Genomic DNA, 15,890 nt, shown 5'->3' with positions numbered 1-15,890 from the left:
CTGCGCAGGGCGGGAAGCGAGCGAGGGCCTGCGCAGGGCGGGAAGCGAGCGAGGGCCTGCGCAGGGCGGGAAGCGAGCGAGGGCCTGCACAGGGCAGGAAGCGAGCGAGGGCCTGCGCAGGGCGGGAAGCGAGCGAGGGCCTGCGCAGGGCGGGAAGCGAGCGAGGGCCTGCGCAGGGCAGGAAGTGAGCGAGGGCCTGCGTGAATCTGCAAGCCAGAGGGTAGGGGAGTGAAGTGGCGAGTAGGAGGCGGCAGCAGATGGGGTGCTTTTCCTCTTTTAGATTTCAACGGTGTAAAGCTTTTTCTCCCATACACAACACAACTGCTTCAAAAGATTTTGCACCTTAAAGAAAGATTTCCAAGCTTTGTTGTGATTTGAACCAGTGCACTCAGAGCCTGGGCCTCTGGATTATTAGTCCAATGATTATTACCACTATGCCCACACCTCAAACAAGTACTCAGTGCTTGTCGTCACAAGTGAAAGAGACAATACTCTATTTCTGAGCACTACTGATGCAAATTACCAAGTTAATCCCAGTAACCAAGTTCTCTTCACTAGTATTGCTTTCGGAGTTGCATTAAAAACGTAAATGAAAATCACCCATGCTGATTTATCTCCTGTTCAGAAATCACTGGCAGCTTTAACGAATACAACTATATATTTATTTCTGCACAGAGCAAAAACCAAACCCTATCTCATTGCACTATTCTTAAGAAAGGGCCTCGACAAGTCTATCGCTACAGCTTTAAACAGAACAAATCAACTTCAGTAAAGCAAATGAACAGTCTCTGTGACAGTAATGCAGTTCTGGCTTGCTTTAAAAGTTATGGACTTCCACCAGTTTTAAATCATAATAATTTGGAGGCACCGACAACAGTAAAATTTAAGTCGAGGATAAATGTACAAAGCCACATTTAAGCAATTATTGCGTATAAAGATGCATTTAGCCCATTTGAGCTGCAAAGGGTCAACAGTAATCACCTCTTGTTACCATAAAATATGATACTAATAATTGGCAGTGAACAACATGCAAGCTTGTGGATGTGGAGAATCCACAGGAAAATCTGCAGGGGGCAGGGAAAATATTTCAGCATGCACATAAGTAGCTTCAGAAAGGTACTGACAGTCAAGCTGATCAGAAAACTGAATCACAAGAAGCATCAAACATTTGCCAGCAATTCTAGGATTGAAGTTAATTTTAGTACACAAGCAAATGTTGAAGTTAGATTCTGTCCATAATCAAATAAGAGTTATACCAGTAACAAAGATCATTATCTAAGCATTATTCCTTTATTCAGAAATAAAATGATCTCTTGCTCTGAGTTGCAGATATAATTAAATAGTTATGTCAGACTCATCTGATAAATTTGCGCATTGAATACAACTGAAAAACTTGATACTTAAAAAATATGGAATTGTGAAAGACTTCAGGACAAGTAAACACACTCTGGAAAATAACAGCTGTCAAATAAAATTAACTACGAAGAGTGACTTTTCAGACAGTGCGTGAACTTTTAGTTCACAAGTATTAACTGTAGGATATGACGTCTCTGCGTTTTCAAGGTGAGTTTTAGTTTTGAAATTTAGAAGGGCTGTTCCAGGAGATACAAACCAGAAATCAAATGCTGAACTTGCAGCACTGACAAGTTGCTTCTTTTGCTGCAGAAACCTGGGAACATCGGTGGTGTTCAAAATTGGGACAAATTTAATGATTTGGGAGAAAATAACTTTTAAAATAATTAGGGAAGTCAGGAAACCTAACAAAGTACATAAACATTGCTCAGGTAATTTAACACATCTTCTACAAAGGTAAATTAAGTTGAGTGCATGACTGTTGGTGACAGCAACTGATCTAGGCCAGGAAGACCACTGAAATGAAATGGAGGTGGGAAGTCACAACAGAAACGCACCCTTTTAAATCTCAAAATAATGGATAACAATGTAAAATGTTTGGTATCCTAGCAGGAACCTACAATAAATAAGATGTCTAACCTGTTACAATTCCTAAAGTAAGAGGAAAATGATAAGCGCCTTGCATGTTTGAGGCTATATCACTGTTTTTGTTCAAGACTAATTTTATTTTACTCCCAGGATAGTTTATTTTTAATAAAATCAGAAAATGCTGGTAAAATTCAGCAGATCTGACAGCTTCTGTGAAGAGAAAATCAGAGTTCACTGTATGAGTCCATTATGACACCCCTTTGAAGAGTCATATTGGACTCAAAACATGAACTCCGCTTTCCTCGAAACAGATGCTACTAGAGCTGCTGAGCTTCTCCAGCTTTTTCTGTTTTATTTCAGATTCCCACAACGTGTAGTCTTTTGCCTTTAATTTATTTCTTCCCTACAACTTTAGTGCTCTATATAAAACGTGGCTTATTTCCCCACTGATGTCACAATAGAGGGTTGCAATGTACCACCATGTTTTACAAGAAGAAAAATATTCCACGGTGGCTTTTGTCTCCAATGCTGCACAAGCATCGTTTGAGTGAATTAATATTTTGTGATTTGTCAAGTTAAAATATATTAATGTGCAAGAGTCCAGGATAGTCACCAAGTTATTGTCCAATTCTGGTTATTGAAACTGCAGGGGCTTTACTGATGATTTCAAATGATGCTTCAAGTCTTCAATATATTGTGCCCCAAATAATTTGGACTCATGACACACTCTCAAATAAATTCCTTCATCTAGTACTGGTAGAAGCAGGTCGTTTTGAGGATGACAAAGCGTTACAGAAGGCAACTGGTTTCTGTGGAATGCCTGACAACTGACCTGCTTCTACTTTTTGATGAAGGAAACTGGTGTAGGAATCAGGACATTGTTATTAACTACTGTTGTGTCCCAATTTGTGCTTCTTTCTGGAAGCTATCCGATCTAATTTCCCTAGATTTGCTCACACACCTCACGAGAGGCAAAGTTGTTATGGAGGAAAGGATTACATTTGCTGCTGGAGATGGAGAATAGCCTCCGACAAAAGGTAAAAACCTGGTCATGACAAACACGAAATCCTAGGAATCTCAGAAATTTGTACACAGAAGCTGAAGCTAGAGACAGAATTCTCACGCAGTGAAGAATGGCTTCTGTCATACAGAATCTAAAAAGCACCAAGTCATGTAGGTTCAGACAAAACAACTCTCAAACAGGCTTTATTCCAATGTTCCCAATAGATCACACAATAGATATTTATTACTAAAACAATAAAGCAACACATGAATACTATGCCATACCAAAACTACAAATGTAAACAGAAGGCCTTTTTTAAAAAACACTATTCTAGCTGCATGTAATACAACCTTTTGATCTGCTCTCAAAAGCAGACCTCCGAAACTGATTGCTATTGAATTGTTTTAGCTTTGCTTTGCAGGCAAGTTCAGCATTGACTCTCCACATGCTCAAATCCAAAGTATGTTTTATCATTCATAAACTAAAATCTGCTAACATTTTATAATCAAACCATGCAATCCTACATTAGTTCCAGTGTCTGTGCTAAGGATAACAAAATTTCAAACTGGGAAAAGGACCACCACAGCACCATGAATTTGATTGGCATTAAGATTGTGGATTTCACTTTCATTATTTCAGGATGTGACTTGAGAAATTATTAATTTCCACAGTGCTTTAGCCATCTTGCCATTATTTTCCAGTGCTACAGTCTTATAGCATGACGTCCAGTGCCAGACACAAAGTCTAGCGTTCCTCAAAACATGTGCTGAATCAGTGGTTTGATTTCAGCAATATAATGCCCTCCCAGTGTGCAGCACTTTTAGACCTAGCATCTCATGAAAAGTCTGAAGTCCTGCTCAGCAAGAAGCATTATGACACTGTAATAAATGTGATCATGACTCAGCACCCAGTTATGTGCGGAACTCGAGAGCGTTAATTCAGCGACTCGCATTAACTGCTGATATTGGCAGTCAAATTGGACAGGAGTTGAAAACATCTCAGATGTTGGAACAGCCACTTCATTAAAGAAAGCTGAAACATTAGTGCAAGGCAAGATGAGATTGTGTGTACAAATGCACAAATATGATCCCCAAGAAACAATGGCGCAGTGGTTGGGGCAGCACAGTAGCAAGCACTGCTGCCTCACAGCGCCAGGGACCCAGGTTCAATTCAAGCCTCAGGTCGCTGTCTGTGTGGAGTTTGCACTTTCTTCCTGTGTCTGCCTGGGTTTCCTCCAGGTGCTCCGGTTTCCTCCCACAGTCCAAAGATGTGCAGGTTAGGTTGGTCGGCCTTGGTAAATTGACCTGAGTGTCAGGGAGATTAGCAGGGTAAATGTGTGGGGTTATGGGAATAAGGCCTGGGTGGGATTGTTGTCTGTACAGACTCAATGACCGAATAGCCTCCTTCCATACTGCAGGGATTCTATGATTCTATGAAAAGTCTTCTGGTCCATTGAATACCGAATCAATAAGAGACAAATTCTATTTTACGAGCAAACTTTTTATGACTCCGTTGTAATCCTGTCCAACATAAGCAGCTAATGGTTATTCAAACCAGAGAGAAGGCAACACCACAAAATCCAAAGCAGCAGTCCCAAATCTAATGGTTAGCTTGAGTCTATTTCCTACAACCCATTGCATCTGCGAGTACTTCAAGAGAACAGATCTTACCTTCTTTCTGCCTTGTTCCATTTCTGGTTTCACATGTTCTGCACCCAAGACTTCTTACCTTTTATCATCATTCATGGATGCAGGAATAATGATAAAAGATAGCCACATTTATGGTAACATAATTTTAAGTCAGATTCTAGAGATGGTGTACTTGAACCTGCTCCTGAGATTATTGACTCTGGGTCTCAATTTTTCAAGGTTGTGTGTCCATTAGTGGGCTGAGGGAGCTGGAAATAGCAGTACGTAGGCCTTGAGGAAGATCAAAGATGCTGATCTTGCAAAATCTAAAACAATAGTAAAGCTGCACAGCATCCTGCCTTTTTCCTGAACAGGTGCTCTCATAGTTGGGTGATAAGAAATAAGGACACAGAAGACCTTAGTCTGCACAAAGCGTTGCAGAATCCAGAAGAACAAGATAGAAACCAGGCACAATTATGTCTCTTGGTTCAAACTCACCTTCAAGCTCAAAGTCAAAGGTTTAACAGAGAGCTCAGAGGCAGAAAGAGAAAAAGACACATCTTGACTTAGCATTTTTCAAGCTCACTGGACTTATCCAAGGATTCTCTGGGAGGCAAGAGAAGTGATTGCAGAGCCTCTGGCTCTGATCTTCAGGTCGTCGTTGGCCTCTGGTATAGTACCAGAAGATTGGAGGTTAGCGAATGTTGTCCCATTGTTTAAGAAGGGGAACAGAGACTTCCCCGGGAATTATAGACCGGTGAGTCTCACTTCTGTTGTCGGCAAGATGTTGGAAAAAATTATAAGGGATAGGATTTATAGTTATTTGGAGAGTAATGAATTGATAGGTGATAGTCAGCATGGTTTTGTGGCAGGTAGGTCGTGCCTTACTAACCTTATTGAGTTTTTTGAGAAAGTGACCAAGGAGGTGGATGGGGGCAAGGCAGTGGACGTGGTATATATGGATTTTAGTAAGGCGTTTGATAAGGTTCACCATGGTAGGCTTCTGCAGAAAATGCAGATGTATGGGATTGGGGGTGATCTAGGAAATTGGATCAGGAATTGGCTAGCGGATAGGAAACAGAGGGTGGTGGTTGATAGTAAATATTCATCATGGAGTGCGGTTACAAGTGGTGTACCTCAGGGATCTGTTTTGGGGCCACTGCTGTTTGTAATATTTATTAATGATCTGGATGAGGGTATAGTTGGGTGGATTAGCAAATTTGCTGATGACACCAAAGTCGGTGGTGTGGTAGACAGTGAGGAAGGGTGTCGTAGTTTGCAGGAAGACTTAGACAGGTTGCAAAGTTGGGCCGAGAGGTGGCGGATGGAGTTTAATGCGGAGAAGTGTGAGGTAATTCACTTTGGTAGGAATAACAGATGTGTTGAGTATAGGGCTAACGGGAGGACTTTGAATAGTGTGGAGGAGCAGAGGGATCTAGGTGTATGTGTGCATAGATCCCTGAAAGTTGGGAATCAAGTAGATAAGGTTGTTAAGAAGGCATATGGTGTCTTGGCGTTTATTGGTAGGGGGATTGAATTTAGGAGTCGTAGCGTTATGTTGCAACTGTACACAACTCTGGTGCGGCCGCACTTGGAGTACTGTGTGCAGTTCTGGTCCCCACATTACAGGAAGGATGTGGAGGCTTTGGAGAGGGTGCAGAGGAGGTTTACCAGGATGTTGCCTGGTATGGAGGGGAGATCCTATGAGGAGAGGCTGAGGGATTTGGGATTGTTTTCGCTGGAAAGGCGGCGGCTAAGAGGGGATCTTATTGAAACATATAAGATGATTAGAGGTTTAGATAGGGTGGATAGTGATAGCCTTTTTCCTCTGATGGAGAAATCCAGCACGAGGGGGCATGGCTTTAAATTGAGGGGGGGTAGTTATAGAACCGATGTCAGGGGTAGGTTCTTTACCCAGAGGGTGGTGAGGGATTGGAATGCCCTGCCAGCATCAGTAGTAAATGCGCCTAGTTTGGGGGCGTTTAAGAGATCCGTAGATAGGTTCATGGACGAAAAGAAATTGGTTTAGGTTGGAGGGTCACAGTTTTTTTATTTTTTTATTTTTTATTTTTAACTGGTCGGTGCAACATCGTGGGCCGAAGGGCCTGTTCTGCGCTGTAATGTTCTATGTTCTATGGACATCTCAATACTTGACAGTGAATGAGACACTGTTGATATATAGCCACTGTTGCAATGTAGGAAATGTGGGTAATTGTATAGGGCATGGGTGAGGCCATGCCTGGAGTAATGTGTGCAGTTTTGGTCTCCATTTTTAAGGATGGACATACTTGCTTTGAACGGGGAAGAACAAAGATTGATGCGATTGTTTCCCATGATGAGAAGCCCAGTAAATTGGGTCTATACTCCCTGCAAATTAGAAGAATGAGATGTGATCTCATCGAAACAAAGATTCTCAAGTGGCATGATGGGATTGACATTGAGAGGATGTTTCCTAAGAACAAGGGAACACAGTCTCAGGATACAAGTCATTGATCATTTAGGACTGAGATGAGGAGAAATTTCTTCACTCAGAGGGTTGTTAATCTTTGGAATTCTCCATCCCAGCGGGTTGTTTTTTTTGTGGATGCTCTATCATTGAATATATTTAAGGCTAACACAGATTTTCTTTTATTCATTTGTGTGATATGAGCAATCCGGGTGACTAGGCACAAGATAAGTCATTGTTGTGTTGGTTAAGGCATAGCTCAACTGATCATTTTAATTTTTTTCTGAGCTAATATTTTAACCAAAGAATTGACTGCAGGTTTAAAAACAACTTACCTTTCAGCAGCCTTAATTGAAATGGGATTTCAGTGGGCATGACATTCATTTACTTAGACCAGTCGGGGACACAAATATACACCGAAAAACTCCATCCTTGTTCACGGCTGCGATTCTCCGATGCCACTCAAGTGAATGGAGTTTTGGCTGGAATGCAGGCTCGAGGGGCTGCACTATTTCTTTTGTAAAACCTTTTTATGTAGCAAGCGATGATGATTTGAATTGCAACCCCTAAAAGAATCACTGAAGCAGATCCTAGCATGCAATTCTAGCATGCAGATTCTAGCATTGCTCACCATTGGATGAGTACCTGAAGGGAAAAGATTTGTAAGGCTGTGTGTAAAGGGTGGGAGGATGGCACTAGCTAAATCAGTCTTGCTGACAGCCAGCACAGACTCAATGGTGCAAATGGCCTCTTTGTATGCTGCAACTACTATATAAATCTATTCTATGGAATAACCAGCAATGAATTCCATTGTCTGGAAAATACTGGTTTGAAATAGAATGGCAATTTGAGAAACAGTTTCTCCAAAATTGTAGGCAGGAGTTTCCAATCTTGTCTGTTCCTGCCCCGTTGCAATTGAAAACGGAGATTTTGGCATTCCAGCCAAAACTCCATTCACTTGAGTGGCATCGGAGAATCCCAGCCGTGGACAAGGATGGAGTTTTTCGGTGTCTATTTGTGTCCCCAACTGATCTAAGTAAATGAATGTCATGCCCACTGAAATCCCATTTCAATTAAGGCTGCTGAAAGGTAAGTTTTTTTTTAAAAACCTGCAGTCAATTCTTTGGTTAAAATATTAGCTTAGAAAAAGATTAAAATGATCAGTTGAGCTATGCCTTAACCAACACAATCGACAAAATAAGGTAGCAATGTAATAAAGAAAAGTAGCTGTCTGATTGTTCAAAGTTTTCTGCATTATAAACCCTTGAAAGGATCAATGGGTCAGCTCAGCATGTCGCCTTGAAGCAGTCTATTCATCATAAACTCTTTGGTCTTTATTACACTGTTGTGTAATCAGAGTTCTGTATCAGTAGCAAAATTGGACTTGTTACTTCCAGACATACCCTGTGTTATGGCAAAGGTCAAAGAAACAGGAAACCCCCCTAACTGCACAAGGAAATAGATACACCCAATTTTGGTTAGGGAGCATGCCTTTGCTGCTTGCATGTTTACAACAGACATATGGTTTTGGTCACACTCTTAATGAAATGCATCCCGCTTCTGTAATTAGATGGGTTCGTGTTGTGCAGGATTGCTCACCTAAAGAATGTGCTGCTGTAGTTTTCGAACTAAAGAATCTACCCAATCCAAGGTCTCCAAGCTTTACTACCCCTGTTGCTGTAATGAACACATTCGCGGGTTTGATATCTGCAAGGGAACAAAACATATGTAAATAAACGTATTTACACTTTATGACAATTTGAAATATTTTCTAAACAACTTAATACGGTCTTAAAACTCGGTCATTCAAATAAAATAAAAAATACTTTTGCTTCCCAATGTCAGCAAAATGGAAAACCTGCTTTTTCAAATACTCTATTAATTCTGAATTAAACAGAAACTTACTTGATTCTATCTCACCTTCTAATTTAACAGATGAGGCAATAGTTTAGCAGTTTTTGAAGACTATCTAAGGAATAAAATTGGTCTCTTAAAATCCCTCAAAATCATTTGCCTCTTATTCCTACATTTTCTTGCCTTATCCCTGGAGGACAATTCATTTATGGTGCTAAGTATAGTTCCACAGGCATCCAAGGTTGCCTTGTTTTTTTTTTCTCTCCCAACTGCTGCTTAAGCTGAGATCCGACAATTGAGTTCAAGGCAGGGATATAATCCAGGTCTTTCCCAGACACCACAACGCAAAACCGAAAAATAGACCAACAATGGATTCGCTCACGAGACAAAGTTATGGAAATCATGGATTCTCTCAATGTTCTGTCAAATCATTCTCCACCCACATTAGTAACAATGCAATACGATTCCCAAACTTCTGACCATGTGATTCTATAAATAGTTGCCAGAGTTTATACGAGTGCAAAAATGTTTATTCACTCTTCACGTTTCCTTCCCACCTTGCAGAGAAGCACACGATTTTGCCAGGTATTGAATTATATAGTCATTTGTAAACAAATGCATATGGCATCATTGAAATGCCAAAACTGGCATCTCATGGAACAGGTTGAGATACTTCTGATTGTATTTATACGTAGAGTAAATACTGTTTCAGAAATATGGATGAGCACAATGTTTCATTTATTTGATCTCAAGTTGATAGTTGTACATCATGGTTGCAGTTAGAACAGATTTGAAAAATGGATGAAAGAGAAAAAAATTAACTTTATAGGTCAAATCTTCTGGTTTCCAGATCGTCAGAAACTGGGTATATGACTGAAGATGCATGTTGGGACCCAATGGTCCACGTGTCAGGACTTCCAATGTGGGAATTGCTGGGAAGTTTCAGCTTCTGGTGGGCAATTCCCCAACTCCTCAGCACCCTCCCTGAATGTCTCTGAGTCGGAAACTTCAGACAGTTGCAGGGTACTTAGCTGGATAGTTACGGGGCGGGGGGGGGTACTTAGCTGGATAGTTATGGGGGGGGGGGGGGGGGAAGAGAGAGAGAGAGAGAGAGAGAGAGAGAGAGAGAGAGAGAGAGAGTATGCTGCTCATTTCCATAAAAGCCAAAGAAATGTACAGTAGTATCAAGTATAGGGGATTTTTGAGCGCAGTAGAAACCTGACAATCATTATTGCTGTGAAGATGACCATGGCCTATGTTTTACTAATAAGGAGTCAAATTGATAATCATAAACGGTCTTCCATACTCGTAATAAATCAAACTAGGGTTCCGAAGAAGAGTCATATTGGACTCAAAACCTTAACTCTGTTTCTCTCTCCACAAATGCTGCCAGGTGTGTTGATTTTTTGCCAGCATTTTCTGTTTTCATTCATATTTCCAGCATCTGCAGGTTTTTGCTTTTATTTTAAGGCTTAATTTAAATTGTCAATAATAAACAAGAAAGAACTAAAACAGATAAGCACAGCTGAAGAACAAATTAGCTTCAATCTGAGCAGTAAAATTGGGACATATCAAAGTAGCAATTGCAAAGGAGCTTTTGTCAGTGCTGAGATTTTGACCATCAGACCACTGCTTACATATGTGGGCTCTTTCACAGAAGGATTGACCTCGGTAACACAATCCATTAATTATCCACCATTTTCAACCTGTAACACACATCCAATGATCTCAGAACTAATTAGGACAAATACTTGCTTAAAAGTGCTTGGCATTCTGAAGAGATCATTTATTTCCACCCTCTTACACTGGAATTTTAAATTGGATAAGGTGCACGTCGTTTGAGTAGGAAAGGAAGTTGAGGAGGAGCTTAGGAAGGAATGAAGGAGACAGAACAAAAATTAGTGTTAAGGAATTAGGGAAATGAGTACTGGACACGAGGAAGCAATGAAGAGGAATTTGAGATGAGGGATCAACATCGTAGGCCGAAGGGCCTGTTCTGTGCTGTACTGTTCTATGTTCTATCTATGTTCTATCAGGGAATTTGGCCGGATCACCAGGGAATGCAGATTAGATGAAACTGACAGAGCAATGTCAAGCTATGTAGGAAGAAAATGGGGAAGTGGGTTGAGAGAATGAGGAATGGCAGTGTGGAGGAGTGATGAATGAATATGCATTAATATGCCATCTCTCATGAGCTCAGGGTGTCTCAAAGTTCTTCACAATGTGTTGTTTCTGCTGCAATTTAGGAAACACAACTACCCAGGTGTGCATAGTGAGCTCCCATTAATAGCAACATGAGAATGACCAGATAATTTCTTTTAGTAACGTTGGCTGGGAGCTTAAAATTATGATGTGGAGATGCCGGTGTTGGACTGGGGTAAACACAGTAAGAAGTCTAACACCACCAGGTTAAAGTCCAACAGGTTTATTTGGTAGCAAAAGCCACTCTTTTGCTTCCAAATAAACCTGTTGGACTTTAACCTGGTGGTGTTAGACTTCTTACTAGATTAAAATTAGCCAGGACATCAGGTAGCATTCCATGTTCTACTTTGAATAGGGCTAGGGTGATTTATATGTCCAACTTAGAGAACCGATGCAGCCAATTTAAAATCTCAAAAAGACAGCACCTTCTAGAGTGCAGCATTCCCTCAGTACTGTACTGTAGATCAGCCCACCAAATGCACAAGATAGAGTTGCAAAGGAGAAATAGGAAGAAGCAATAGGAGAGATAATCTCGTGAGTCTTCTGACCAACAGCGGTGCCAAAATCCAACGTACAGCTGCAGCAGCAAGCATCATGCAGTACCTCTTGTTGCTTTCTCTCAATCTCTGAGCCACAACAGATCACCACAAAGGCAGTCTGGATCACAGATCAGATGCCTCCCACACAAAACCAACGTCACTCACCATATCCCTCCAAAATGGAAAAGACAGACGAGAGATGTGCAATAGAACAAGATGAGGAACTTATCAAAAATTTGAGTTTCACGCATCTACAACACGTGCCGTGATTCTAGTTCCAAGAGACCATGGTGTCAGTGACCGAAAAACGATGATGCCATAGGCCAGGAGAAGCACAGTTTTTACAGGGTGTTTCATTTCCCTGGCTTTGGCAATCTTGTGGAGCTCACACAGGCCACTTCTGAATACTTGCCTATCCATCCAAATTAGCATATAATGAACATCAGGAAAACAATCACGAGAATTCCAGACCTTTGAATCAGTGGAAAGCTGCTGACTTGGGAAGTAGTGTAACTCTTTTGTAATATGTGCACATCGCCTGACCTCATGAATTCAAGAGAAACCCTGGTCACAAACATTTTTAACCTAGTTGTCACTTAAAGCCCTCCCTTAAAGAGATCAGCCACATGACACAACCGAAGTGTCCAAAATTTGGTTGGACTTATTGTCACATGTCCAGTGAAAAATATTGTTTCTTGCGTACTATACAGACAAAGCATACCATACATAGAGAAGGAAAGGAGGGCAGAATGGAGTGTTAGTCATAGCTAGGGTGCAGAGAAAGATCAACTTAATATGAGATAGATCCATTCAAAAGTCTGACAGCAGCAGGGAAGAAGCTGTTCAAGTCAGTTAGTATGTGACCTCAGACTTTTGTATCTTTTTCCTAACGGAAGAAGGTGGAAAAGAGTATGTCCAGGGTGCGTGGGGTCCTTGATTATGCTGGCTGCTTTGCCAAGGCAGCAGGAAGTGTAGACAGTGTCAATGGTTTGAGTGATACACGGGGCTTCGTTCATGACCCTCTGTAGTTTATTGTGGCCTTGGACAGAGCAGGGTCCATACCAAGATGTGATACGACCAGAAAGAATGCTTTCTATGGTGCATCTGTAAAAGTTGGAGTCATAGTGAACATACCAAATTTCCTTAGCCTTCTGAGAAAGTATATGCGTTGGTGGGCTTTCTTAACGATAGTATTGGCATGGAGGGACCAAGACAGGTTGTTGATGATCTGAAAATTTGATGCTCTCGACCATTTCTACTTTGTCCCCACTGACGTAGACAGGAGCATGTCCTCTACAACGCTTCATGAAGTCGATGACTATCTCCTTCATTTTGTTGACATTGAGGGAGAGAATGTCATTGTCGTACCAGTTCATCAGATACTCTATCTTTTTCCTGTACTCCATCTCGTCATTATTTGAGATCCGATACACTATGATGGTGTTAACAGCAAACTTGAAAATCGAACTGGAAGGGAATTTGGCCATACAGTCATCAGTATATAAGGAGTATAGCAAAGGGCTGAGGACACAGCCTTGTGGGGCATCGGTGTTGAGAATGATTATGGAGAAGGTGCTGTTGCCTATCCTTACTGATTGTGGTCTGTGGGTTAGAAAGTCTCGGATCCAGTCACAGAGGGAGGAGCCAAGCCCCAGACACAAAGTTTGGAAATGAGTTTTCTGGGAATAATGGTGTTGAAGGCTGAGCTGTAGTCTATAAATAGGACTCTGACACTGTTGTCTTTGTTACCTACGCGTTTCAGGGTTGAGTGTAGGGCCAGGTAGATGGCGTCTCCTGTGGACCTATTGCAGCGATATGGGGAACTGTCGTGGATCCAGGCAGTCTGGGAGGCCAAAATTGATTTATGCCATGGTTAACCTTTCGAAGAACTTCATAATGATGGATGTCAAAGCCATCGGACAAAAATTAAAGTTGATGCAATTTTCCTGAGAGTTTTATAAATCTGATAAATAACTTTGACCTTGGTGGTAGGGATCCAATTTCAAGAAAGCACCACGAACATATGTAATATCTAAATCAAATCAGATATAAAAATCTCAAATTACCTACCTAAAATGTGATCCACAACTAAATGTAAGCGGTATATTTTTAAATTACTATTGTTGACTATGAAGCTTGAACAAAATTAGCAGTAATTATTAGCCTTTTTAATTATATAATCCTTTTGATCAATGGCATATTAACTTTGCATGCAACAATGCCTGTGGAGAAAGCAGCTAGAAATAAGACAGCTTGACTACCCTTTAACAACTTTACATCATCAATCTTAACGCTGTGCAACTCTAAGAGTTCAGCAACTTCTGTTAGTGCACTTAGCTACCAACCAAGTGATAGCTTCCACCGAACCAACTGATAGAATAATGTTCCAAAGATCAATCCTCTGACTATGCCCGCACATCTCAAAACCAGTTCAGGAAACAATGCCTGTTGTTTAGTAATTTTATATTGTACTTAGGAAAAGAGGCTTTTTTGTTGCATGACAAGATAAATTGCACTCTTTGAGGATCAATACATTGGTCAGTTCATGCTCGCTCAGTGTTACTCAACAAAATCGCCATGAGAGAATTCTAGGCTCATACTCTGACTTAACATGAACACAATGGCATCCAAATGTTCTGTAAATAAGTGGATGATTTCTAAATTCATTAATTCATTCAAAAACTCCCTCTTTACCCTCAAGTTCTTTCATTTCTACTCTACCTGGACTCAGTCCTTAACTTTGCCTATACTGTATGACTCATGATAGTTGACTGAACATATTGGTATCTTGTCTTATTATCACAAGTCTGCCTACTTACGGAGAACCGATTCTAATCTGTGTTCAAAACAAATCCATTCAGAAAATGATAAGACAAATGGAAGGTTTTGTTTCCGAATCGGTGATGGCTATTGATGTTACCTCTGTGCATGACACGCCGAGAATGCATGTGTTCCAAGGCACTGCAGAGTTGAACAAAATACTTCCATATTGTTCTTTCTGGAATCAGCCGCTTCTGTTTCTTAAAATGCTGTGAAAATATGGATATCACTATGAATCCTAATTAGTACTAGTTTATAGCATTAAAATCTATAACATCCTTAATTAGAAACCAAACTTGAATTCTGAAGTCAAAAAAAGCAACAAATTTACAGACACAACACATTAGGATTGCAATTCTCAGACTGAATAATTCTCATATTGTACAAAGATACAAATGAATAAATGGACAACGGTTGAAATACTTGCATCAAAATACAACAAACTCTCTTTTTGAGAATACAGTCTCAGTTGAAGGCAAAAAGGCAACTATCACCACTAGGTATGCACCTGGTTTATTTTCACTCTCCAACTTGGCTTAAAATGACAAACTGAAAGCATGCATAACCAAGTATGGAGTACGAAAAGTTCATGCATCTCATTAAGCTCATTCCTCCCACAGATCATGCACTATGTACCCAGCATGGATTAATAACCACCAATGAAATCTCTTGAAAATAAACTGTCCAATAAATAAAGTTTTTAAAGTTTATTTATTTGTGTCACCAGTAGACTTACATTAACACTGCAATGAAGTTACTGTGAAAATCCCCGAGTCGCCACACTCCGGTGCCTGTCCAGGTACACCGAGGGAAAATTTAGCATAGCAATGCACTGAACTAGCATGTCTTTTGGAATGTGGGAGAAAACCAATGCACTCGGGAAACCCACGCAGACACGGAGAACATGTAAACTCCGCACAGGCAGTGACCCAAGCCGGGAATCGAACCCGGGTCCCTGACGTTGTGAGGCAGCAGTATGCCACTGTGCCGCCCTAAAATAATACCAAAGAAAATCAAGCAGGACCCCATGATGATGTCATTATCATTCAAAAATTTGAAAAGTACCGTCATCAGATGAATATTATTACAACCTAAATGAGGCTGGCCCAATTATGCTCTACATTCAAATTCAGATCAACTGGTATTTCGATTTCTTGTTCCCCTTCATTTCACCATTTTATATTTAATCCATTGCAATCAACATCTTGTCAGTCCAACTTCATAAACCATTCAAATCCCTCTGAATTTGTGCCGTGTTATTTGCTCAATCTACCTTTCAACTTTGACAGGGATAAATTTCAATCAATTTTATTTGTCTCAATTTCAAAATAACTTGTCTACACTGATAACAATGGGGGGAGGGGGGGTGCAGGGGAGAAGGTGTGGTGAAATGGGGGGGGGGGGGGGGGGTGTTAAAAGTGAGGAGGCATCCCTCAGGGAAAGGGAGGGCAGAAGGA

At 40.8% G+C, this 15,890-nt stretch overlaps 1 protein-coding gene across 4 annotated transcripts in view; it reads right to left on the bottom strand.

Annotated features, from left to right (window-relative positions):
• Positions 1-15,890, bottom strand: part of nek7 (NIMA-related kinase 7) — a 179,557-nt gene that overhangs the window by 30,356 nt on the left and 133,311 nt on the right. For all 4 annotated transcript variants that reach the window (XM_078218147.1, XM_078218149.1, XM_078218148.1 and 1 more), the window contains exons 7-8: positions 14,534-14,642; positions 8,618-8,725 (exon numbers count right to left, since the gene is read on the bottom strand). In XM_078218147.1, the coding sequence (XP_078074273.1) occupies positions 8,618-8,725; positions 14,534-14,642 (217 nt within the window). The remainder of the gene's footprint in view (positions 1-8,617; positions 8,726-14,533; positions 14,643-15,890) is intronic.

The sequence above is a fragment of the Mustelus asterias genome, chromosome 8 (assembly GCF_964213995.1).
Source record: "Mustelus asterias chromosome 8, sMusAst1.hap1.1, whole genome shotgun sequence".
Lineage (NCBI taxonomy): Eukaryota > Metazoa > Chordata > Chondrichthyes > Carcharhiniformes > Triakidae > Mustelus > Mustelus asterias.
The sequence above is the reverse complement of the archived record's forward strand: the minus strand, read 5'-3'. Positions and strand labels throughout refer to the sequence as shown.